Source organism: Amblyomma americanum, chromosome 8, assembly GCF_052857255.1.
Source record: "Amblyomma americanum isolate KBUSLIRL-KWMA chromosome 8, ASM5285725v1, whole genome shotgun sequence".
In the NCBI taxonomy this organism is placed as follows: Eukaryota; Metazoa; Arthropoda; class Arachnida; order Ixodida; family Ixodidae; genus Amblyomma; species Amblyomma americanum.
The window spans coordinates 88,085,082-88,112,396 of record NC_135504.1 but is presented as its reverse complement, the minus strand read 5'-3'; the positions used below and the strand labels follow the sequence as shown (position 1 = coordinate 88,112,396).

The following is a 27,315-nucleotide window of genomic DNA, read 5'->3' as shown; positions in this document are numbered from 1 at the left end:
GAAATGTTGATTCAAAAATTGTGCAACAGATGCCACATGCTCGAGGAGATACTTGAAGATTTTTTAACAACATTGCCATTTCTTCTTCTGTGCTGCTTCTGTGCTTCTTCTCTGCTGTTTTTTTCTGTGCTTCTTCAGTCCCATCTGAACCCTATCCTGTTACGGCCTCAAAGTGAGGGCAGCAGTATGTTATAAAGAAACAAATATCAAAAACCGCTGTTAATGCCTTTTGTGAAAAATACCCGTGGGTATTAACTTGGACACACTTTCTATATTCTGGCCACATATTCGCCACAGTAAGCTGCATTAAATCAGTGACTAGTGCAGCTGATTTTTTAGTACTCTTGGAAATGCTGTATCTTACCAGAAGTTTATCCACCACCCATAGTAGCTTGAAGGTATGATGTGGCAGAGTTTGGTATCTGTGACTGGTGCTATCGGAGAGCGCTTAAAAACTGCTGGCGGTGTATAAAACTTTGACCTTTTTACGCACGCATCACCTCTGCGAGCAGCTTTCAGGTATTCTTTTTTTTTACCAAAAATCTGCGCGAACGAACGAAGGATCCAGAACGAGGAAACACTGTCAGGCTGTTTTCTATCAAAACAATGCATACCAATTCGCCCAACTATTCATTATTCTACAGTGTATTCTTTCTTAGGGGCTTAGCACTGCTGTAGCTTTCTCGTTCTCCCAGTTGACATATCATCTGTTGAAAAATTTCGTAGACCGAAGCGCCCGAGTCAAGACAAAGGAGGAAAAATTGCACTGTTGTGATCATATGCGATGGCTGCTTCTGCCAATAAAAAGGTCGACGAGAAATCTCGCTGCTGCCGCCAGTGCCGGGGAAACCAATATAAGACAGCTATTTAGCCACTACTTGCTTTCAACCCACTTCAAGCTGCGGGAAGCTCGCTGGACATTTTTACACACACTGGAAATGAGTGCACCCGCAAAACGTGTTTTTTTTTTGCTGTGACACCCCTATGTTTTTCAGATGGCACGAGATAATTACAACGCTCTTTTAACGCGGGAGCATTAAGGAGCCCGTAAGACGGAAAAGCCAGCGTCGTCGTCGTCGGCGTCCTAGGGCTGACGCGGGTCTGTCGCTTTGTTAGTGCCTGAAAAATCCCCGCAACACCAGCGGCCGAGGCCTTGCGAAGCTTGAGAGAACGGAAGCTTTCCACTTCTCGTGGAGGCCACCAGGAGCGCTGTGGGTGAGTGTGGCGTCAACGTTCGTCCTAGAGGAAGCGGCACTCAGTTTCAATTGCGCTCGGGGGCTTCTTGGAGCAGGGCAGAGTGATGCCGTCATGTGTACGGCATGCAGAGCTATCGCTATCGCGTTTCACTCTTAAGGCGGTGCTGAAGCGTCTTTAAAGTTTTGCGATGGCACCTATTCATTTTAAATATTAGTGACAAAAATGTAAACACAAGAAAGGAGTGGTGTTGTGTACTTGATGCTATAGTTGATGAAGGTGGTATTAATTTCTCAGTTTTCATGACTAGTCGAAGCCCGGATGATAATTCCAAAGAAACTTTGGCAAAGCGCCGTGCCGAAGTGAGTAAACCAATTTAACTGGAGTTTTTGTGGACATTTTTGGCATGACATTGAGACAAAAGAAGAATGATATTCGTGCATTCAATTTGAAAAAAAAATCCACGGAGAAGGGCCTTGCGAGTTTTTCTCAGTGTGAGTGAATTCCATGCTTTCCTTTTCACTAAACGGAGCACAACTTGGGCACTGTGTTCTCAGGGTTTGTATGCCGATTTCCATGGGCATCATATTATTTCTTAACAAATTGACATTATAAGACAAGAGTGTCAATGCAGTGAAGTATTCTCTGCAGATTTCCTTAGGCAGGCTTCTCACACATTTCTCGTGAGAGTACCCTCCATGATCTGCAGTTTTTTTTTTGTGCCCGTTGCTGAAGTAATAACACGCCTTTATAGCCCGCTGTCCTAGTATTATGCTCAGTTCGTCTCCTTATTATCAACGTATCACGTTGTTTTAGGTTAGTAATAACTAATGGCAGTCATTTGTATTCGTAAATGTTTATGGTGCAGTGACCAGTGAGTGTCGTCAGTTGGGTACGGCAGCACTGGCCTTCATGCCGCAGTACCACTGTTACTCTTTTTAGTTTCCTACAGAATCACTTTGTAGTGCGGCCCTTGTGGTGAGCGGACAGCAGCATGGTGTACCCGTATAATGTGAGTGCGTCAAACGGGGAAAATGTGACATAGATCTGAAAATATCGAATGGAGGAAATAAGAGAAGCTACGCTCTAGCGGGACGTCGCCCTGTGTGCAGGAGCAGCATGGCGGTCACACTTCGGACCAGAGGCTGAATGTTGCGTCTACCTCGTGTCGGGTGGCGGAACGGCAGTCTCACAGCAAAGCTTGAGTCGCGGAGGAGGGAGGTTCGTCTGCTGCCCGAGGACGAAGCTGGGTTCCTTGGATACCTGGCCAAGCCTAGTCCCGAGCTAGCTTCGATGCTGCTTCCATGAAACCACTTCACGCCGGGTCCACACTCTTGAAGTACGCCATCCACTAGTCGCACCGCATGTATACCGGCCCTGAGACCAAGTGCGCTGGTTCAAGGTGCACTGCCACCATCTCTACTGCGGCGAACAATCTTATTCTGACGCTCAACTCGCGCGGTTTCGCCAGTTACCAAAGTCTGCAGAGCATGGAGACACCCGCCTTTTCTTTGCAGTCGTGTACTTCTCTACCGAATATCCCATTTTCTTGTGCATTCTCTTGAGCTGCTTAATTTTGTCTGCCTAAGAGCAGTTAGAAGGGTTTTTTTCTCAGTCGGCTAGCACAAAGGCTTCCAGTCTTGAAAAAAAAAACTTTGTCTGTTAGTCTGACACCAGGCAGGCCTGCAGAAATAAAATATATCCGTTAATGTGGCACGAAATGATCGGCTTCGTTGGCCAGTGCACGACAGCACTATATGCTGTCGCCGCAACCGATCATTCCTCCTGCTTAACAGCCACTCTTTCGCTCTAGCCCCTTCACAGGGGACAAGATCATCGGTCCGTGGCCATAACAGTCGACTGCCATCAAGGCTTACAAGGCACTGTTTCATTTTTTACGAACGACTGCATTGATTGAAAGATTGTGACTGTCTTTCCCGTTTCTTCTCTCTTCCCTTTTTAATCCCCTCGTTCTCTTCCCCAGTGCAGGGTAGCCAACTGGAAGCATCACTTGTTAAGATCCCTGCCTTTCCCCCCCTCTGTTTATCTATCTACCTTTCTCTGTGTGCATTACATGCCGTCGTCTTCATTAACTTCCATACGTGCGCAGTGCATCCGGAACACATCGCTATCCCAGTGCCTTCTTAACGTGATATAAGCGGTACCGAAATATTATCGTGCGCTACCGCTAAGGTCTCCAATCACCGATTTCGTCGATCTTTGCCTGTAGCCTCAACTCGAAACCCCTAGCCATGGACCGGAAGAGAAATGAACCCTGACGTGCTAGCGCCCATGCTTCGCATTTGGCCGAGCTAAATCGGCTGTAATTCTTTCCGTTATGATAGCTGCACTGTAATACTGCTATTCAAGTGGCGTGTTTGTTCGATTGCAAACTGAGTATTTTATTTTGGAAAGAGAGATAAATAAACAGTTCACAACCGCCCATGTCTTGCTTTTTTCTGGCCTGAAGCCTTAACTGGAACAATGCAGAACGTTTTGAATAAGTTCTCCACAAATTTTTTATTTCTCGTTGAGGGGTGTCAGTTTAATCACGTTAAATTTAAACAACGCATTTGTTATATTTCCAAGTCTGTCAGTCGTGACACATGTGCGGTGCAGATTGTGATAAACGTTGTTCATACATCTTATATATCTTCTCAGTTACAGGTTTGCTCGTCCTACAAATGTTTAATCTCGATATATAGAGCTGATACGTGTCGGCAACTGCACGCATGAGCTGAATTTGTAGCCTGCAGTAACGAGGCCTTCTAAGCTGCGGGGCAGGCAGGCCTACGACGGCGGAAGCTGAAGTGGTGGGCCGCGCAAGGAATACACGAAATGCGCGGTGTGGAACGCCCCTCCGATAGTGGCAGTGAGCTGCAAAAAGAGCGAAAAAAGAGGAAAACTCATTAATCGGGCCTCAGTTCGTGGAAGTAAAAACTTCACAGGGACACTTAAATGGGCCATGACATGGTCCTTCTTCATATTGTAGTTTTGTGCTTCAGTAACTAATACAATAGCTTATGATTCAGTTTCCGAAATTTTGGTGCCCTGGACGCGCTGTATATTCCAAAAAATGCGATCGAAACTGAGAACGGGAAACTCCTCCCACCGGCAGCGACCGCCATATTGAATGCGCTCGTGACGTCGCCAGGGCGTACACGGAGCAACGTCGTCTGCTCTCGTTGCTGCAATGTGCGCAGCGAGGTCTCTTGTCCTTTGTACTTCCGCGGGCGATCGAAGCAGCAGTCGTCCCCCATATATGAGCGACTGGTGTCGCAAAACCGTAAATAATAGTAACGCAGTTATTCTTCTGTTTAGGTATAGGGTCCGGTTACACTAGGCCGATCGGACGGCGATCGGCGGTCGGTTCACTGGTCGGTATGCAAATGCCATCGCTGACGCACTGGTCTGTCAAGCTAGACCGACGACGACGCCAGCACGACCAACGACCCCGTATCGCAGCAGCGTAAACAGTGAACTTAGTGGGAACTGGCAGAGTGTGGCGTGGGACTTGTTGGTATGACATTCTATAAACTTCAGAATTTTAAAACTTATTGTACTTGATCCTAGCCACGGCGACATATACGCGATGTGCATGAACCAACGAAGATGTGCTTTCATTCGGTGCCTGCGCATATAGAACCTATCGGCGAGGCAATTCAGCGATACGGGCAGAAAACGCCGCACGACGGTGCCGCTCGTCGCCTTCGCCAGTACTTGTGCGGCCGAGCGAAAGCTTCACGCCTGGTGAATAGACAGCCCGAAAAAGTGCGCTCGTGTACCTTATCCTTATCGAAAAAAGCGAAACGAGCGGTTGCATCTCACATCTCCACATTTTATTACTAATCAGCAGGGAACCCTTGCCAGATGCTTGAATTTCGGCCAACGGTGGACCGCCGGCCCCTTTCGTGACGAGGCCTAGCGAGTGCGCAGGATTCGTGTGTGCGATTTAGGCGATTGCGGAGAGCGCATTCGCAAGTTTTAGCGCCTGAAAATAGGTGTCGAGCGTAGTTTTGGCTTCAGTGCCCTGAGAGCGACGACTGCCTACATCGCAGGAAGCGAGTGCAATAAGGGGGAAGTGCCGAAATGTGACCCGGTCTGCACACCATGTGCTGAAGGCAGCCGGCAGCCGTCGGCGTCGACTGTGGACTACAAATCTGGTTGTTTTCATTAATTCAAGTAATTTCCGAACATATTTTCAGCTAAAGCTCTTTAAAATCAAATACTGATGACATAAGACGAAGCAGATACAATCAGTGCGAAGCGTCGGTCCTGCGCAAAGCGCTTCCCAAGCAGCCGATATTTCATCAGCGGCGCTTATTGCAGTGTTATCATAGTGTGTAAATGAGTAAAACTACAATTTGTGAGCAATACTACGTAATATATAAGGTAAGGAGAGCCCACGTTGCGTTTTATGCCAAGCAAACGAGCAGTACTGTTTGCGCACAGCTATGTAAACAATCCCAGCGCGGGGCTGCAGTGGTGATCGGCGCATTCCCAGGCCACAATGCGCCGCACAATAAACCCTAAATTATGTAGTATTATTTTCAAACACTCATTTAGACGGCGGCGACTATTCATCGGTGCGGGCAATGAAAGCATTCGAGTCGCGTAGGGTTTTGCAAGCGGCTTGGTTCCTGCAAAATGGTTCTAGGAACCGAAGGGATTATATGTTTGACCTACAATGCACACATTAAGCGGGGAAGCCGTCTCATTCGGCCCTTTTCTCGGCACCTTTGGTACCTCGAGATTACTCTAGTGTCACCTTGTGATAATTTGAATTTAATTGTCGTGCCGATGAATAGCGGAGAAGAAATTGGTAGCCAGCTACAAAACGGCGCGGCTTTCACGGCACACATCAGGGAAGGCGTGCACGGCACGTGCCGCTTTTCACATACGAGAGTACTTGACTACTCAAAAGAAACCACACTCATAACATAAAAATAACATGTTTATGAGCATAAATAATAAAGAAGGTATTCATCGATTTCTGTTTCCTCAGCAATCAGAAAAGGGGTACCACAAGCAGGTCGCTTTCTTAAGGATCACTCAGGTCGCTTACTAAGCTGACGGCTTGCGAAAACAAAAGAGTGAAAATATATTTTACTTCAATAAGCTAACGAAAGGAAACTTTCGAGCGATCGCGTCTACGGTGCGCATGCAAGCATCTCAACAGCGCGCAGCAGACGACGAGGAGCGGGTATGCCCCTATGACGTCAGTGACCAGAGGTTGCCAGACTCTCAAGCAGTTCGCAGAAGAAACGGCAAAAAAAAAATTCGTTGTAAAAATATTTGCCGCACAAAATCAACTGAAACTTGGGGGAATTTCAATTTAACAAGTTGAGAATTAAATGCAATAAGCAGGGCATGCGTGAAAATAGGCTGTCGTGGCCCCTTTAATTCCGTTGTGCCGGCAATGCAATAGAGTCATTATCTGTTGATGCCTTTACCGGGAGCAAAGTCATTTCCGGTCTGGTAAGGTCACTTTCTTTCAACCAATAAGAATGCTCCGGTCTGGTAACGTCACTTGCTTTCAGCCAGCGCGTGAATTTTATGGCTGATAAAATATTAAAATAATTCTGCCCGATAAAAGAACGAGAAAGCGCCTGCTCGCCTCCGCGGTATTTTATGACCTGAAGCCGAAACTGACGACATAAGCGGTTCAAACCGTCCCCCTACAATCTACATCACACAAAAATAGCGCTGTGTCTACGAGGCCGCCCACGTAGAAGCTGAAAATGTTCAAGATCTTTTTCATGCACGGTCCTCAAGACGTCGTGCTGTTGTGCCACCTCGAACTTCATCATCTCCTGCAGATATAGCAAACTACTCGCCTGGCCAGCTTAAAAAGAATACATCGCAAGCACAAATCGCGTACTTGCAAACCAGCCTGTGCTCCGAGTCTACTGGTATCTCAGAAGCAGCGAGGGCTGATCTCTCCATTCCTGCATCTACTTAGTAGTGCTCTCCCGAACGATGTAATAAGTTTCTGCTGGCACTCGAAGCAGTTCCCCGGCGAGTTCCGAACATTGAGAAGAGCTCTATCTGAAATTTCTGTCTATGCCTCATGAAACTTGCCTGCCGTCCTAGCGGCTATCGAGCTGTTCCCGACGTAATTTTTTTTCTATGCTTTACCTTGCAATACATGTCATCTCGAGCTTTTTGTTTGCCACTTATAGACTGTCTGACAAGGATAGACTGTGCACGAATTTAACACATGTCTTTACTTCACATGACGGCTATCGTTTGCATCTGTTTTCTTTTTAGTGCAAAAGTGCAACTTCACGAAGTCTAACCGGCTCACCGAGACTGTGCGAAGCCTGACCTTGACGGTGATCTTGGCGAAACCTAGCATAGCAACAGCCCATGCAGAAATAAAATATTGCCGCGACTTTGTTTCGAACCCGCGGGTGCGCGAACACATTGGCTGCGCTGGCAACTGCACGAGAGCACTGTGCTTTCGCCGCAGACGATCAGTCCTCATGTTAAACTGCAAGTCAGTCTCACGCGGTGAATTACACATCGTCGTCTTCACCACTTTCTATCTGCGGCGCGTGCAGATCAGATGAGCTTAACCTCGATCAGAGCTTAAACTAGCTTTAGAACCTTTGTCCGTAACGTTCCGAGACTGAGCCCATTAAAAAAAAATGCATTTAACATTGAAATAATTTTTGCAGCACCCCTTCGAAATAGTCTCCTTTCAGTCTATACAGACCTTCCAACCCTTCTTGAGGTCTTGGAAACACATGTAAAACGCTTCTTTTGGCAGGACTGTCAGCTCCGTTGTCGTGGCTTCTTGAATGGCCTCCATGCACCCGATTTCCAGCGACATTTTAGGGCTCTCTCTACACGCGGAAACAGGAAACAATATCGTGGGGAGAGGTCAGGCGAGTATGGCGGATAGGGAACTACAGTAATGCTGTGCTTTGGGAGAAATTTTGTCACGCTGAGGGCAGTGTACAGTCTTGCGTTATCGTGGAGAAAGCCCATAAGACAGGGCGACGGAGTCACACTTGATCACGCATGTGTTGGAGCACGCAGATATAAAACTCATGATAAACAGCCTGCTCTTGTAGGACGAACTCGTGGTGTATGACACCTCTGTCATCGAAAAAACTGTCATCATCGTCTTTGTTTTGGTCTTCTGTCGCCGCACCTTTCTCTACGCCGAAGAGGTTGTGGACCGCCATTCGGCACTCTGCCTCTTTATTTGATGATTTTATTGAAAACACCATGTTTCGTCTTCATAAATGATGCTGTCGACCAATGCAGCATCCTAAGAACAGATCAGCGCTCACTGATGCCCGCGTGTCCTCCTGGTCCTGTGTGAGGGAGTGCGGCACAAGTCTGGCTTTCAAGTTTCGTTTCCCCAAGTTCTCATGCAAAATTTGGTAGTAGGTTGTCTTACTAATGTCGAGAGCATCAGATAGCATGCAGATTGTAATGGTGCGGTCTTGCTGTACGGTTTCCCTGATCCGAGTCATGCTGTTCATTCCTTGAGGTTGAAGGGCGCCCCTGCCTTGTGTCGTCTTCCACCGATGTTCTTCCCGAAAAAACCTCTTCTGCCACTCGAAAACTCGCGCACGCGACAATGTTTTGTTGCCGTAAGCCCCACGAAGAAGCTTATACGTCTCTGTGGCTGTCTTGCCAAGTTTCACACAGAATTTTATGTTTACATGCTGTTCGAGGTGGATGTCTATCTCTCCACATTCACTCACAGTAGAATGCACATATGGCTAGTGACAATGTATTTTTCTAAATGCAGTGCCATCTAGTGGCTGCCACATCAATTAACGTAAATAGCTCAGGTTAGCCAGAAATAATTGCGCTACACACAAGCATCAACATTTGTTTTGGGCAATCATTTCTAGAGAAGAAAATAAATAAATCTCGAAACTTTACGGACAAAAGTTGTAATGTCGCGAGACGTGCCGACGACCAAGCAAAGCAAAATCATCAGCCAACCGTGCTTTCGAACGTGTACTCTGGATTACCTGTGTTAAACACTACCGCTTTTGTTTTCGTTTAGGATGTGGACGTCCTCGGAAAGGTGCGCTGTAGCGACCACCGAATGGTAAGGTCTCGAATTAGCTTAGACTTGAGGAGGGCACGGGAGAAGCTAGTGAAGAGGAAGTCAATTAACGAGTTAGCGATAATAGGGAAAATATAGGAATTCAGGATATCTCAGCAGAACAGGTATTCGGCTTTAACTGAGGAAGATGATCTTAATGTCCATACAATGAACGATAATCTGACAACTATCATTAAGGAGGGCACAGTAGAAGAATGCGGTACGACGGTTCGACAGGATACCGGCAAGCTATCTCAGGAGACGAACGATCTTAAGAAACACCAAAGCATGAGGGCTTCTAACCCTACAGACAGAATTGAACTAGCAGAGCTATCGAAGTTAATAAATAAGCGCAATGTAGCCGATATAAGGAATTTCAATATGAAGAGGATCGAGCATGCTCTGAAGAATGGAGGTAGCCTGAAAGCGGTGAAGAGGAAACAAGGCATTGGTAGAAATAAGATGTATGCTAAAGACAAGTAGGGCAATGTCAGTAGCAATATGGACGCGACAGCTAAAGTAGCCGAAAAGTTCTACTCAAATCTATAGAGTAGTGAATGTAATCACAGCGGTAATGAGACAGTAGAGCAGAGCAATGCGTCATCCCGCCAGTAAAGAAATAGGAAGTAAAGAAAGTTTTAGGAGCATTGCCAAAGGGGAAAGCAGCTGGTGAAGATCAGGTAAAAGCAGATCTTTTAAAAGACGGAGGGGAGATCGTGTTAGAAAAATTAGCCACCCTGTATACACAATGCTTCCTGACCTCGTCCGTAACAGAAGCTTGGAAGTACGCAAAAGTCATCTTAGTTCATAAGAAAGGAGACACCAAGGACTTGACAAATTACAGACCGATCAGCATGCTGTCCATTGCCCATAAGGCATTTACTAAGGTAATCGATAATAGAGTCAAGGAAACCTTAGACTTTAATCATCCAAATGATCAGGCAGGCATTCGTAAAGGATACCCAACAATAGATCATATTCACACTATCAATCAGGTGACAGAGAAATGCGCAGAATATAACAAACCTCTATATATAGCCTTCATTGATTACGGGCAAGCATTCGACTCTGTGGAAACCTAAGCTGTCATACAGGCATTGCGGAATCAGGGTGTAGAAGAGCCTTATGTGAAAATACTGTAACAGTATATCTATATCAACTGCACAGCTAACATAGTCCTCCATAAAGTGAGCAATAAATTTTCAATAAGGAAGGGCGTCAGCCAAGGAGATACGATCTCGCCAATGTTATTCACCCCTGTTTACAGGAGGTATTCAGAGGCCTGAATTGTGAACAGTTGGGGATAAGAGTTAATAGAGAATACTTAAATAATCTGCGATTCGCTGATGACATTTCCTTGCTGAGTCACTTAGGAGATTAATTTCAAAGCATGATCGATGATTTAGACAGGCAGAGCAAAGTGGGTGGTGTAACAATTAACATGCAGAAACCAAAGTAATGATCAAAAGCCTTGCAAGGCAACAGTAGGTCACAATTGGAAGCGAGGTCTTGGAAGTGGTAAAAGAATACTACTTAGGCCAGGTAGTGACAGCTGATCTGGATCATGAGAGGGAAATAACTAGAAGGATAAGAAGGGGGTGGAGCGCATATGGCAGGTTCCCTCTGATTATGAATAGCAGTTTACCAATTCCCTCAAGAGGAAATTTTACGACAGCTGTACCTTGCGGGTACTCACCTACGGGGCAGAAATGTGGAGGCTAACGAAAAGCGTTCAGTTTAAGTTAAGGACAACGCAGCGAGCCATGGAAAGAAAAATGATAGATGTAACGTTAAAAGACCGGAAGTGGGCATAGTGGGTGAGGGAACAAACGTGGGCTAATGACATCCAAGTGAAAATCAAGAGGAGGAAATGGCATTGAGCAGTGCATGTGATGCCAAGGCAAGACAACCGCTGGTCCTTAAGAGTAACGGAGTGGATTCCAAGAGAAGGCAAGCGTAGCAGGGAGCCGAAGAAGGTTAGGTGGGTGAATGAGACTAAGAAGCTCGCAGGCAAGGGTGGGCGCCGCTGGCAAAGGACCGGGTTAATTAGAGAGACATGGGAGAGGCCTTTGCCCTGCAGTGGTTGTAGTCAGGCTGATGATGATGATGATAGCGATGACTTTTGTTTTGTACAAGCGTTAATTCAGTTTAGGTAACGACTTACAAGAAACCTTTGGTGGTAGTGGGTGTCTGGCTTCTTAGCAAACTAATTCTCTATGCTGCGCTGCGGAAATATACATGAACCGTGTGAAAGTCATTCTATTTAGATTGGTGGGGAAATGCAAAAACACTTAATCACCGTCCGCTTCGCCCTGCTTCGACCATGTACTGCCCCTTGCAGATTTTATTCAGCGCAATAACAGAACTGTAGTGACTAATTACAAGCCTGGCCACAAGCTGCTGAAAGCCTTCTTTTAGGCACACTTATAGCAGAGGTTCCGACGGGCCCAACGAGCTTACGGAGGGTGTTGAGGAATAGTAACAAAGGAATTCGATGTTTGGCGCTTTTTCTGGACGGTGAAATAAAACAACAGGTATTCATCCCGTTATCGCGGCATTTTTCCCCTACTCAGTTCACCGTGTTTCAGGAGCGCATTCACGACAGAAAATATGCACAGGTACGAGCATATGGACTGCGCGCTGCTCTCCAGGATATGAAAGCATCGATGTTTTCTCAATTACCTCCCGCCTGAGTTTTCAGGAAGCCTGTAAATGAATTTTCGTTTCAAACTCTGGCACGTATTATGACGTGGTTTAAGCCTCCGGCCGTAACAGGAGCCAATTCTGTCCCAAAGAGAGAAAAATCGCAGCTTTGTTGGCTTGCTAGAAGAGGCTCAGAGATCCAGAGGCTGTGCAAAGGAAACGATGAGAGAACGCCTCAGTCCATTAATGCGCTGTTTTCTTGCCGTTAAAGGTAGAGGATGCATCGTTCAATTCACTGGCGATATCAGCTTGTTCTGATGTCTCTATTTTCGAAGACAGTCATTTTGGTTCTCACATTACTAATGTACTAGTCATGAATGCACGCTGTGCCACTCACCCCGTCAACAAATGAAGAGTTCCTGAGGCTTCCTACACCGCCGAAGACGTAACAAGCAGCCGCTACGAGGTGAAACGTGCTGTACTGAAAAGAGAATGGGGTACGAAATTATTAACACCGCTGGAATGCGGATGGTAAGCGGTGTGGACAGCGTGCTTTCACGCGTGCTTTGATATAAATAAACATTTTTTTCAATTTGAGTCTTGAGTGAACGAGTGTTACATGTAATCTGTTATTGCTCATGTACTAATTTTCTTTTTGTGTTTCTGTGTCCTCGTATAAAACTGTCGTGAGCGTGAAGGATTCTACTCTGAGTGTTTGCTATTGCGTGTTAGTTTTACTCTATTTCTCTGAACATCGAAAGCGAGCTATTCATGTTAGATTTCTATGGTGCTGTTTTATCAGTGTACAGATTGTGTGGGGTCCTGAACTTAATCAGGGGTATGAAAGCGCCTTTTATTCGGGATACTTTAATTTTCTGCCCTAGGAAACTGGGAAGAAAGCTTCAGCTGCAACCTTGAAATAAAATTTCTGTAGCACTTTGTGACAAGAGCAAATTTAACTACAAATGTTGAAATCGTGCGAATGATGTCATCATATTGGCAAGAAGAGGGTGTGGTTTACATTTAGTCAGTGCCGCTGGCTGCTTTGATAATAACTAGCTTTTGCTGGACCAAAGTTAACAAGTATCATGTAGCTAGAGGGGGGGGGGGGGGGGGGCAGGTTTTATAATTTTATAACTCGAAAAATCTCAGCCGGAGAAGATGGAAAGTTATCGCATGGTGTAGAAGCGGTATCAGGAATTCAAATGTACACGGCTTCATTCGCGCATGCACGATAATGCCAAGGCGAGTGCAAGAATTCGCGGAGTACCGGTTGGCGTTCAATTTTATCTAATCACCTTCCCACCTTTGTTCAGGGGAGATAATATTGCGTCTGGAGCGTGTTGGGGACAGTTGCGTGATGTCACCTTCCAATATCTGACCCCGCGGAACATAAACACCGAGAAGGAGAGACTCCTCACAGCGGACTTGCGCAAACAGGTGACCAGGTGATGTGGAGCAACGTAAAATAACAGTCTTCTCACCCTCACTAGACGCGAAGAAGTGAGAGTGAAAGCTTCACGTGGCCATAGCCTCGTCTCCACGCGGAAGTCACTGCATATAGCACATTACAAACGAGTCCGCGTTGCAAGACCCATATGTGCGCTGTGGTACCAACCCACGAAAGCGACGGTGTCTTTGCGAGCAGATGAACTGCAGAGCTTTCTACCTCGACTCAGAACAAAGCGAACGTCGATGGCGACACTGTTCTTTTCGGGGTGTGGTTCCTCATAGGGACGACACAGCAGAAAATATTCCCACAGTTTTCGGCTTTCACAAATGCGAAATGTTGCAGGCAAACTTGTAACGATGTCGTCAAACTTGTCTACAACACTCGAGTGTCGCGATCAATTTTTATTAGATGTGAGAAGCAAAGTATGAGCTATGGAAATGTTTTGCACCATAAGGTGGTGTTTCGAGCAGTCCTCTCGTAAATGGCGCCAATGTACTCCCAATGCGCCCTTCGAGCTGATTTTACAGATGTATGGTGGCCTGTACTATGCCTAGTGCCAAGGTTTGTCGCCGAAATTGGCTTCGGGCAACTTGGGGTTCACTATATTCGCAGAAAGCTTGCAAAGAATAGCAACCTGCCAGTCAATATTTACCCCCAGGTTTGCTTGGCATAGTGTCGGTATGGTTTGTAAGCTCCTAACACTGTCACTTCTTTTGCTCGAAGGGGATAAAATATGGGAAGTCTCTGAAGCGCTGCACCCTCAAGCTGGTGTTCCTTATCTAGTAAGAATAGGGTGTACACTGCGGCATGTACTCACGTAACACATCCGGGGCATCATGAGCGCCGTGGGGATGCTGAATGACGAGGAGAGCAGGAAAATGCCGCCGTTGGAGGCGACTGCGAAGGCGGCGCTATGGAGGAACTGCTCGCTCCAAGTTGTGGCCCCCAGTGCCCAGTACAATGCCCACAAGAGGAAGCCGATGAGCTGCAAGGACGGTAAACTTTGCGCTCGCTGGCCTCATCTGGTGCCGCCACACCATTCTCCACGTGCAAGCACCTCAGGAAGGTTCAAGCAAACAGTGGATGATGTGAGGCTCCTAAATGAATACAAATAGAAACATTTACATCCTCCTCGTCCAATGGAGACACCACTTTTCTCTCCGGCTCCTCTCGAGCTCCGGTGGTGGCGGCACCTACCGCGGAACTGGCTAAAAGGCACTCCCTCAATTCGAGGACAGATGCCCATGCACCGTCAGGGTAGCTGTTTGGACCAGTTGGTTGCTCAGAACGACAAATATAGCTTTCTTAACTCAAGGACGGAGGAAAGAATTTACCACATGCGCTTTCAACTGATTTTAACTCAATGCAGGTTCTGGTTCGTTTATATGCACTGCGAAGATGATGAACACTACACAGCGAGGCTGTTTCCATTAAACGTACTAATTTTTGTTCGCGCCATCAAGACAAAACATGTCATTCCATTTCAGGCCATCCTCCCGCTCACACAGCCCTTCTCTTCGAAGTAAACACCGCTAATGATGAGCGCTTTAACAGACGAAGATGAGTCCACTTGTCTAACCGTTGGCAAGCACCCCGAGGCTTTAACTTCGTGCGTGTATTTCTTTGATAGCGATACAGAGGGAAACACTCACTCATTCATCTTTCAGGCTTTTTGTTTTTCCATCTTACGCGATCTCCAGTATTAATTGTTTTCTATTTTGCTAGTGACGTTGCATTTATTAAAAGTCGAACTTAATACACCTGGCAGTGCGCACCATGTTCGACGAGGTTTCTTTTAGCGTTTTCAGGGTTTTTTAATGTTTGCGAGACCCTCCGCTCCGCCCCATGTAAGCACTTCCTGGTATGGCTTATGCCGACTTTACTGCAAGACAACGCCGAGGGAGTTAACAATGACTTCTGCACAATCAATAAATTTATGCTGGCGCTTCTTCGTGCAGGTTTGCTTCTTTACAGGAAACTGATTTCATCTTACATAGATCTTACATAGTTTGCCAGTTTGTTGCATCTCTCATATACTTATTTATTCAAGTTATGTGAAATATTTATTTATTTATTTATTTATTCATTTATTTCGCATACCCTAAATCGCCGAAGCATCGTAGTGGGTTACAAAAAGCAAAACCAGAACACAAAAGCGGCAGGTATATAGTACCAAATGCAAAATAAATCACATAGCGTGAAAGCTTAAAAAGCGAGAAAAGGAACAAAATTGCACTAGAAAGGCAGATCGAAAAGCGAAAGAAGACATGAACAAATATTACAAGAAAACAGGAAAAGGGAAAAGGGCATTATATATTGTGCATAAAAGAAACATCTGCAGTCTCCTTTTACTTCTCAGCCAGGGTTTAACCTGGAGAATGACTCTTACGGATCAGATCTTCGGATACTGAGAACAAAATAGCTTTAGGATAAGATTTTTCACGCGATAGCGTCATAGGTCCCGTTGTCGAAAAAATCCAGCGTCGGCGCTGTGAGCAAAAAATCCCGAGCATGGCTTTGGCAGGCGGTGCTCGGAGATCAACAAAGGCGCCAGGTGGGCCACCTAGGTCACGTGACCTCGCGGCATCATCCAACCTGCGCACTGGAGAGTGAGCATACTGCCCACCGTGGCAGGTGGCAGTTAAATAATCATTGGTCACTCGGGAAGAGCAACCTGGGCCACACAAGGCCCCCCGCTTGGAGCACCTGCCCTTGCAGGGCACTGGCGCATCGATTAACCGTTGCACTGCTGTGACAGGAGGAATATGAGGACTCCCAGGGATCTATAAATGTAGAGAATTATATTCTGCCCGTATGAGAATTAAACCATTAAGCTATCACGTCACAATCTCAGGTGGAGATTAAGTGTCCCCTCGAATTTAGTAACCGTCTGACTTCCTTCTGCAATACCCCTGTCCCGAGGCCAGTTTCAGTGGCCATCGAGTCGAGGGCCTTCGAAATTCTCAATCGCCATCGAACTCGAAGGAGTTGTGTCGCTGCTACACGGCAAATCTCAATAGCCATTTAAATGGTTCTCGTTTCTTACGCCAAGCTTGTGTGGCGCCACAATCGCTACTTTTGATTTTGCCAAAATACCAAAAATATTTGATAAATGTATTATAAATGCCTAAATACACGCATACGTGCATGTTGTTTAAAACCTTTATGATTGCACGTACGCGACAGACAAATGCAGACACTGCTGTAGCCACTCTAATACAAGACGAGCCAGAACCAAGCAAGTCCACCTGCGTCGGAGCGCTGCTTCGTCAGGCTTAACACCTGGGAAATCGCCTTGATATCTGAGAAACAAAAGCTATTTGTCTCTTGAAACTTTATGCAAGGGTAAGAATGCGCAAATCGAAGGCGAATACAACAGTTTAGAACACGATATTGCTTTGAGGTATTAGCGACGAAGCTTTTATCGCTGTGAAGCGGGCGGTCAGGGCACCGCCATGTTGTCAACGCTAAGTATGCAAGCAACGCAAAGACCGCAACGCGAAATTAATGCGCTTAAAGCCAGTCTGATAGAGTTTTATAACCATTGTACAGACTACTTGAATTAGAGTTTAGGCGAATAATGTTTGTTCATGCTTTTTTACCGTGAATATATCGTGTAGGAAAGTGCGCTTGGCGCCGCCCGAAGCAACGCTAGCAACCATAGGCAGCGCTCGAAGGCTCTCGATATCTCGATGCAGTTCCGCACTGCTCCGTTGACTCGATAGACTATTGACTCGTTGGCCATTGAAACTGCCCGTCTACCAGCGCTCGATCGCCTTTGAGTCGATAGAATGTCGGTTCGAGGGCCTTTGAAATGCCCGTGTGACAGAGATATAAACTTCTGTTCGTCAAGTGTTCACACCCCTTTTCCCGCGCCTTCTTAAAACAAGTATTTACAATAAATTTTTTATTACACTGGAGTGTACCGAATGACATGAAAGAAAATATTTATTAATTCCAGGCACATCGCTCGAGCATGTGTGCCTTTTTCAAACGCCGTTTTTGTATCCAGGAAACAACATTCTGTTTTACATGGAATTTCAACAGTCTGTCGAAGTAGATGGGTGTGTTCCTTAAAAACGCCTATTACATCTGAGGATACTTTTTTCTCGCTATGCCAGGCACTGTCGACAACGATTCGAAAATGATCAACATACCTGAATGTTCTTGTTACTTTCGAATCAATCAGGCGCTCATTGAGGACTCTCAACACGTGCTAAGCACAAGTTACTCAGTACCGGTGCTAGGCAGGGCTCAATACACACTCGCTGTTTCCGCAGTTATGGTTTGGCTCGCTGGCTGATAGAAGTAGAGAGGAAATAGAAAGCTGAAAGATGTACAACCTTGTGTACAGGAACTCCTTTAGCTTTCTGGTATTCGGCTACTCCTAATTTTTCACCGCAGCCTTCGACGCACTTAAGCAGGCCTCCGTCTGGTTTATATAGCAAAGATCCTTAAAAACGCCCTTAAATATTTGGCTCGGTCTTGAGGAAGTCCAATACTTTTCCCGAATTTTTTTTATATAAGGAACGGATCTTTGATTGTTAAAAAGTTAAGTTTGTCTTGTCGGAATAAGGCGTCTGACTTGTGTGTAGTGTCATACTCCAAAAGGAGCACCATCAAAGAGAACGTCCGGCGTGTGCCCTTTCGTACAGCAGAAAACTTTCAGATTATTTTGCGTTTTATTTTATATTGACATCATCTCCCTACAGAGACTAAAAGTCTTACATAAGTTATTTGCTTGAGTTGTGAGCCCACATTGCTTAGGCTTACAGATAAAGAGCGTAGAAATAGCTTTATTTCCTCTAGCACTGAACATGAAATTTCGAAAAACGGCAAAACAGCCTTCTTAAAGCGCTGGCAAAAAACTTAAGCAATGTTCCACTAAGTAAGCAGCAATCTTCACCATTAAATATTCTATTCGAACTGCTTACATCGAGACAGGATGTTCAGACTCTACACCCTCAGCTTGGTCCTCGGCAGCTGGCTGGGACATTTGACATACGCGATTTAGCAAGCTCTTGGGGCGATTTCTTTGTCTCCACGGCAAAATTCGGACCGAGCGAGAATGCATTGTTTCCGGTTCGCGCTTCTGCTCCCGCGTGTGTGTTTCTTTTTGGGCATGCATGCGCGTGTCCGCTAGTGTGTTTAGGAGGGCGCATACACGTGCATGGGGCCTGTGAACAAAGGAAAAGATTTCTTCAGTGGGTGCACGGAACTGAACCGAGACCTTCAGATAGTAAAGTCAGACAATAATCTATAGGACACTAGACCACCTTGCTTTCTGGCGAATAATGCTGCACCCAATATATGCGTTTCTTTACAACTGTGTGCTAATGACCGAGTGCGTCATTAGAATGGAAGGACAAATTAAGAATCAAAGAATTAATGCTTCCACCTTCGAAGAATTACTCTTAAGTGCCCTGTGTAATTTTTGTTCGTGCGTGTGTTATTTGGTCCTGTGCTCGTGCGTGCGTGCGTGCGTGCGTGCGTGAAATTAAGCATTTCGGCGAGCCGTGTTGACCTTCCAAGTAGAATTGAGAAGTTCCTTCCCAGCGCCCTTTCGCCTTTCTTCCGGAAAGCTGATAAGCCGCTAGGCATATCCGCATAAAAAGGCGCAGCCATCGTCAGACACTGTCACTTCAAAACTTCTTAGTAACGAACCCTCGTGGCAGCCAGAGCTCCAAAAATGGCGCCTGCGGCTGCGGCCAGCGGAAAAATCTGTCACACGACTGCGATGCTTCGAGCAATGGGAGGATCAACCATTTGAAAGTGAGGCAGGGGACGAGGAAAGCTCTAGACTTCAAGAGATGTTGCCAGCTTTAGTTCCTTCAGGGATATTAGGACAAAGTACGTCGTGCCGCACGTCCTCGCGGCTCCTGTACGGTGAAGGAAGCGCGGTTATTGCAGCCGCAATCATTCGCTAGGCAGAGATCCGGCAGCGAGTGCATGGCAGATCGGAGCTCCGGGCGTCCCCTTCAGCGTGATGTGCAACGACACCTGTCCGCTCGCGCTTCGTCGTTCACGCTTGCCGAGCCTGTCGCTGCTCTGCGCTCACCACTTCCACGACGTTCAAAAATCCGTCCGTGGTCCTAGCGTATTCCTGGAGGTAGAAGCCCGCCATGGTGTTGCGTAGCTCTCCCGCTTGTTTCGCCGTTCCTCTTCGGCCTCTGCGCGTGTGTCCCACCGTGTCAATAGTGAAAGGGTCGCAGATAGCAGTAGTCGACTACAGTTGCGCTCGAATGCAATACAGAGTGCTTTAAGTTTGGATTTAGGTTGCTGCGAGAGCTGTTTTATTCTCAGACCACTTATAGTTTCCTCTGCTACACGCGTTGCTAAGCACCCACCTTCGAAGTGTCCGATGGGGTAGATAATAAAAATGCTGCAGTTTACTGCAGCGCGTGTTGTAGCCGGTCATGAAGCCGTGGCGGAAAGGCCTCTCCCTACGGACGCACGCAACAGCTCAGTAAGCGGTCACCGAATAGTGAGTCGTCGGTTTGTAGCACACCCTTCGGCTGGGGTTTGTGCACAGATCCTGTTCTCTGCGTTTGTTATTTCCTGCGACGTTGGAATGGCTTTTTTTGTGGCCATGCTGCAGGTACCACAGGCGAAAAAAAGTTGTGTTTCACGCTACCAAAAGAGATAAAATTGTAAATCTTGGAGTTTAACGTTTAAAGTAAGCAACAAAAAAAAACTGAACGGCTGAACGTAGACAGAGAAGGACTGCGACGGCATGGTCTTCCTTTGACCGCCGTCTTGTTCCGGGTCATTTCTTGTTGGGAAAACTTCGCGCCAGTGACCAAAATAGCCGCACTTCTCAAATATATAACACGTGCAGCCGTGAGTAATATAATATTTAAAAAACATTTGAGCATTCAATCATTGATTCAAAACGACTGGGTTAGCGTGTCAGTCAAGTTGCCTTTGGGGCAGCTATTTTCCTCACCCCTTTCATGCATTATCTTATACATGAAATAAATATTTGATTTGATCCCTCCTTATACGTGAGAAGCACAGTTCTTTTCTGTTTCCGAACTAGTTTTCCTCGTTGCGTCTAATATCCCAAAGACATTCTCAAATTTAGTAGCGAAATAACCAGAATAATGAGGACTGTACATGACTGCATGTTTTAGGTGAAGAGTGAAATATACAGCACTGCTTATTTTGCCAACTAGGACGCCGCTAAAAGTAGTTTTGAAGCACAAACCTCGGTGCCACGTGGTAACACATGTCGAACATCGAAAATTGCGGCAGCGCTCCTCCTGTCAGCACCATTCCTTACGTCCTGTCCAAACACAAAATTCCTTTCCTTCATCAAAAAAACAACAAATACGGCGTAAGTTCTACTAATGCCAAAGCATTACAGTTGAGCCCGCTTAAAACGGCCGCATTTATAACCAACGCTCGCTTATTACAAATGAGGGCAGTGTTAACGTCAAAATATATATTTCGGCAGTGGCATTGCATCTTAGATACAAGAAAAAGTGAGTTCACACAAATCGGTTACGGCGAACGAGGACGCCCTGTAAAATGGGCCCTGGGGATCGAAAAAACCCGGTTCTTTCCAGATGAAAATCCTCACTAATAAAACTCGTTTATTGATCAAATTAACAGCTGATTGAACAGGAGCCCATTGATATCGAGCTGGTTCTCAACTGGTGCATCTCGAACTGATGCAGTTTGAACTGGAAATTTGTTCCATACAGTTGGACCTGGGTTGCAGGAGCGGAGAGTGACGAGCACCTTCAAGCCTCCGAGACAAGGAAATTAGCCACCATCGAAAGGCGGAAAAATAATACGGCATGTATTTAACGCCGTACAAACTTTTTGCCGGATGCGGCCGTCAAAAACGCGTGCCTTGAAAGGCGGGGCTTAGTACTGCAGTGGAGAAAAAGTTCAGTACGCTCCGCTTTATAACTGCCGTGTGCACGAGCATGGACGGCAGCGACCGGTGGCCGTGTGTCATGGGGAAGACCCTGCAAAGGCTCAGTGCCATGGAAGCGACATTCTGGTACGATACAGGCACGACGCAAAAACCTGGACGATGCGCAACAATTTTTCTTTCTACGACTGTACCACTAGACATAGATTTAGAGGAGGTAAGGTAATGAGAGGCGGCTTGGTCGCCGAGTGGTTTAAGAGCAAATATAAGGTCCTGTTCGCGCGCTATATTCCAGCAATGATGGAAGACGCTGTCGTTATTGGACGCATTTAGATTCTGGCAACACGTCGTCGAAGCGCAGCTAGTCAAAACGAATGTCGCTCCTGGGATGACTTCGTTGATGCCGATGATCACGTCGACTTTGGAGAGCCATGCAGTGAAGAAAATGTTAGTACGCGAAGTGCAAACACACTCCCATTGTATGCGATCAAGACGATGACCAGAAGGTCGACCTACCCCCAGCTGCCGTTCAGGCTTCCGCCGCGATTAGTTATGTAGCGTCCCTAAAGCAGCTTAGGTACCAACGCTATCGGCGAGGAGCACGGGACTGCTCTGGAGAGCTTGGAAAGAGCCGTAATAGGCTCTAGTTTGGAAAAACAGACACGCATACATATTGGACTTACACTGTGTCACTTTGTATTTTTGGCTGTAACAAGAGAAGCCCACTTACTAAGAACCTCGGATACAATGAACGCGATCCGCGTGACCATCAGGTTCGTTATAAGTATAGGTTCGACTGTATATGGCTCGTCAGTTAGAAAATCCGGCGTCGACCGAGCGTCCACGAGAAACGAGCCGAAACCTCCTCGCCCCGTGACCTCCTGACTTTATCGGCAGCGCCTACATAGTAAGGAAAGAAATTAAAAAAATTCTTCCGAAATGGGTTTCGAACTCAGGCCTCGACAATTCAGTATGATGTCACCATAGTCCCGGGACCGGAAGTGACGTCGTCAGGCTGGAAATGACGTAAGCTAAACTGGTAGTGTTGTGGTGGGTCTGTTAAAGCGACACTTCAATGAACGCGTATGTCGTGTGGTCTGTCCTAATGGCCTCCACCCTAAGGCTTTTCACCTAAACGCTTTCCCGGAGAGGCCTTTCAGACTTTAGTACTAATGCCAACTAGTACAAGCTAATAAACAAATAAAGTCAACTAGTAGTCCACGATGGCACACAAATGCTTTCGCAGTCACAGCACGTAAGTTGTTTTAAATGCTCTTCAATATTTTTTTTTTTGCTTTGGAGAGTTGGGAACAGAAGACTTCTTTGTGGTCAACAGCAGGTTTTCCGTTATGTAAATCATTCCTACTGTTGGGGAGAAAAGCGCCCTGGAGACGCGAAAAGTGATCTTGGTGAGTTGGTCGCAAGTTTTTAGCGAAAGCTCAGTATATCAAACAAGGCCGAATTCCGCGGCCGCATATGTGGGACCGTTCCCGACGTAAACCTTTCTCTGCAAAATCACGTCCCGCCATTGTGGCCAGAGTCAGACCGTAGATTTTGCAGCTGGCTCTGATTACGAGGTTAGTAACGAAGGGAATTCGTTTATAACTGGAAGGCTAAAAGCACACCCTTGTTGCGAAGTCTGCACCTACGCTTGAATAATTGTGGCTTGCCTAGGACGCACAGCCACCCTCACTAAACGCATTTTCAGCACCTGACATCACTAACTAAATGGAACTGCCAATAACCCTTGCATGGACTACACCGGGATAATCGGTTATTGCGCTCGCTCACCTTTGAGCGTTGCTGTCCTTGTGCATTTGTTCCGATCTTCTTCTTCTTCACCTCAGTAAACCTTCCTTCTTCGTCTTCTGCGAAGCTTCACACGTTTGGCGGTCGGAACTGATTTCTAGCTCGCCATCACTAGAGCCTTAACTCGCTTAGCCGTTGTCTCTGCGGTCCCTCTGTGTGGGCAGGTCGTGATTGCGTCACAAGGTCACGTGACCTAGCTGGCCTACCTGCCAGCCAGGTTGCTTCTTTGGGTAGTTTAGTGAGCTAGCATTAGAGCCCCCAGTCGCCAATTTCGCTGTTGTTTGTCCGGTCCCTCCACCACTTTCAAGACCTGGGTGGGTGGGTGCACCCACTTGGGTGGCAGGTGGGCCACCAAGGTCACGTGACTTGTGCCATCATCACAACATGTCCAATTAATTGTGAGCAGACTGCCCATCGTGACAGGTGGCATCTCAATTAATGGCTTGTCGTGCGACATCACTTGCGAAAAGCAACCTTGGTCTCACAAGCCCCACCGTTGGCAGCATTGTCCATTGTAGTGCAGTGGAGCATTGCTTAACCGCTGCACCATTGCGCCACGAGGGGTATGACAACCCCTAGTGCTCTATGAATGTATGGCAGAGAACGAGCAACGAGAGAATCAAAATCGAAATGCTGGGGCACATAATTCGCAAATGGCCTAACCACGCTAAATTATCCGTCATTTTTTGAAGTGTAATGCAGTTAAGACCTGGTTAAGACAGCTCTGACATGATCTTGAACAGAGCATGCTGATTGGCGTAAGCTTTTATACTTGTTATTAGTGCGCGGTAATATAACCACGTTAACAACCCAAAACTGGGAGGCACATGGGCGAGAAAGAAAACTACAAGGAACGATCACACTAAGTGTACTGCGAATGAGAGCGGCAGCTGTGCTCGGACAAGAGGCTTAGGGAGATAGCGTTGAAAGAAGCGCTTGACATTGGAATTGCATTCTAGGGCATGGTTTACAGACGGGGACATGGAGATAATACTCCCAAGGGATTCTGACCGATGCATTTGGGAAAAATAGTTTATCGAAATAATTTATCGAAAATACTGGCCTAATCGAGTGCAAGCACCGCTCACAAGGTGGAATATTATCGCCTAAGCTGTTAGAGATCTAAATAAACATCTGTACTTGCCTGCATATGGTGAAATTAGAGAAAAACTGATTTCGGCTACGAGTACAATTTTTGCAGACGCGAGCCAAGCAGCAGGTCTCGCAGGCTACGCCATCTACCGGACGGTGATGCAAACGCCTCGGCTCGGTGGGTGGGAGACAATCGCGCTCTTTTCGAAGATGGTATTCGTCTGCCCGCCGGAATTAGTCACAAGGAACATCGCTGCTTCTGCTACTAAATTCCGCAGTGAAAAAGTGACACCAACAGCACTGCACACAATAATAACTGATAAGTCGTCGCTTGTGAATTTCATGCTCATTTGGGTGTCGTCTGCTTTCGACGGTTGGTCTGTTCCGACGACTTGTTCTGTTCTATCCCCGTGGGAAGGACTAACCATTTTGTGTTCTGTTTGATACGTATCATTTTCTGACGAGTGTGAGATATGCCGTCGTACTGATCGAACGAGAAGGTGTGTGTCGTGGCTCCTCGAATCCGGCTCAATTCACTGCGTGCGCACCAAATTCAAAGCAAAATTTCATCGGCGTCGTCCTCCTTCTGAAAGGGCCATACTGAGATCTAAAAAACCTTAGAAGAAAAAGGCAGTCTCAAGAGGAAGAAGAAATCCGACAAAGGCAAAACGCATCGCAGCATTGCTGATGCCCTTGAAGGGGCATTTTCTTCCGATCCGCACTTGTCCTCCAAGCGCTCTGCTCTGTTGTTTGGACTATCGCCGGCAGCTGTTAGTTGTGCACTGAAAAGGAGGGGCTACTATCCGTACAGAATGCGAACCATGCATGATCTCTCAAAAGATGACAAGGAGCGCCGCCTTGCCTTCTGTTGCGCGGAGCAACCAAGGATAGCCACCAGTGGACACCCCAGTTTTTGTTATTTTCAGATGGAGCCGTTTTTCATCTCGACGGCCGAGTAAACAAACAAATTTTACAAAATTTTAGGCGCCGAACAAACGGAGATTTTTTTCCACAAGGAATGCTCACTCTCCACGGACCGTAGTTTGGTGCGGACTGTGGAGAGAAGGCCTCGTGGGTCCTTTTTTTTTTTCGAAGAGACAATCACTGCAGAGCCGTATCTGGATATGCTCCAGAGTAAACCCTTTCCAGAATTAGAGGAGACGCATATGCAGAAAGAGGTCTGCGTATTTCAGCAGGACGGGGCTCCCGCTCACTACGCAACACTTGTCCGGCACCGGCTTGACGAAACTTTCCCGAACATGTGGATGGGACGAAGATCGTCCAATATGCCATGGCCTCCCCGTTCGCATGATTTAACTCCGTGCGAGTTTTTTTACGGGGGTATTTGAAAAGCCGTGTGTACAGCCGTGGTCGAGTACAAAACTGTACCGAACTCAAGCAGCGCATTGAGGACACGTGCTCAGAAGTCACGGACCACATGAAGGCATTGGTCTTCAGACCATATGAAGAAAGGTTACACAGATGTATTTACGCCGCAGGAGGGCACTTCGAATTGTAGGCGCAGCTTCCTGCGACCTAAGGTGTGTCCTTTTCAGACGGTGGAGTGTCATCCACGTAGCATCAGAGCACTTTGACTGAAGCGAAATACATGAGCGCCCTTGTGAAATGAGCTGAAATGCACGTTACAGCGCGTTAATGAACATTGGATGCTGGAAACTATTCCGAAGCTTTGCACTATGGTGCCTTTCATAGCCCGTATGCAGCTTACGGACGTTGAACCACAAAAACCATATGGTATCGCAAAGAGTACACCCAAATGAAGATGAAACTCACGAGTGACAAGTTATCAGTTATTACTGTGTGCAGTGTCACTTTTTCACCGCGGAATTTAGTAGCAGAAGCAGCGATGTTCCTTGTGACATAATTCCGGCGGGCAGACGAATCCCATCTTCGAAGAGAGCGCGATTCTCTCCCACCCACCGAGCCGAGACGTTTGCATCGCCGTGCGGCAGATGGCGCAGCCTGTGAGACCGACTGCTTGGCTCGCGTCTCCAAAAACTGTACTCGTAGACGAAAACGGTTTCTGGCTAATTCCACCAAATACACCAAAGTACCCATGTTTATTGAAATCTCAAACAACTTAGGCAATAATATTCTACCTTGTGAGCGGTGTTTGTACACGATTAGGCCAGTATTTTAGGCAGAAATTTTTAAAAATCCGGCATATAAAAACTTAACTCCCTATATAACGGAGATGTTCCTCTCAAGCGTATTCTCTAGAGCTTCAACGAAACAAATACAATACAGAGATATAACACAGCTAGAGAACATTACAGTGAACCTGTATACATCGGCCGGAGCTCCCTTTATGATGATGTGAAAAGATCAAAGCGCGTGTAATGATAATGAAACTATAGATAACATTATAGGCGAAAGTATAAATACATGATTGCAAGTTAAACTGGTTTTTCCTTAATGCTATTAATCCTATAATCGGCCTATCATACGTCGTATTTCTGCTAAAACCTGAGGAATTATTGCGCGGAACAGAGAGTGGTGAGACGGAAAGTATACCATATGCACAAAGAGACCATATTAATTGTTCACAGGTTTATACTTGTAACCCCCCCTTCCCTCTCCCGAAAACGAAAATTATAGACGATCCATCTTATTGGTGCGGCAGAGTGTACGTTAGAATTAGCGTTCCCCCCGGATGAAGCAGCTGCACCACTGTCGCTAAATGGTTCAGACCGTGCGAGCAGGTGGCGTGGTCGAGTCCGTCAATCGCAGTGTGACGCATCGTGCCACCTCTCCGATGGATTACTCTTTTGAAGCTCTACTCCTGAGTCGGTCCGGACCGCACAAAAATTGCTCTGAGAGGGTCGTCCTAAAACGATTCAGCTGTTTGTATTATGTAAACTATCCCTTTATATAGGCTCTTTATATTACGTCGTCAGGGCGCCCTTCTTTCGACTTGCTCCGGAGAAGAAAATGGAAGCTGTTAGAAACAAAATATGACGGTAGATTTGCGTAGTTAGGCGAAATCTGATTAGTTGCGCTGGCGTCCTGTGACCAGTGTTTTTCATTGTTTATCGTCTACCTCCCACCTAGGTCACGTTACTTTGTGACGTCATCCCAATCTGCCAGGTGTATATATACATACACCTTGGCTGGTTGCCCACAATCCGGAGGCCAGGCAGAAAGCCT

General features: G+C 46.5%; 1 protein-coding gene across 1 annotated transcript; it reads right to left on the bottom strand.

The window, feature by feature from the left end:
* Positions 1-3,734: 3,734 nt before the first annotated feature.
* LOC144100517 (uncharacterized) lies at positions 3,735-23,077 on the bottom strand. Its single transcript, XM_077633448.1, has 5 exons — positions 23,038-23,077; positions 19,423-19,534; positions 14,182-14,349; positions 12,309-12,392; positions 3,735-4,071 (listed from the first exon to the last, which is right to left on the bottom strand). Exons 1-5 carry the CDS (start codon positions 23,061-23,063, stop codon positions 3,985-3,987), a joined length of 477 nt encoding a protein of 158 aa, XP_077489574.1. The 5' UTR covers positions 23,064-23,077; the 3' UTR covers positions 3,735-3,984.
* Positions 23,078-27,315: the final 4,238 nt, after the last annotated feature.

Excerpts from the sequence above, each read along its gene's own strand:
- LOC144100517 (XM_077633448.1), bottom strand. The coding sequence starts at position 23,063 with ATGCACAAGGACAGCAACGCTCAAAG. Across the intron at positions 14,350-19,422 it reads TTTTGAACGTCGTGGAAGTG|CTCATCGGCTTCCTCTTGTG; the intron begins GTGAGCGCAGAG and ends CCGTCCTTGCAG. Across the intron at positions 12,393-14,181 it reads TGATGCCCCGGATGTGTTAC|TACAGCACGTTTCACCTCGT; the intron begins GTGAGTACATGC and ends TTCTCTTTTCAG.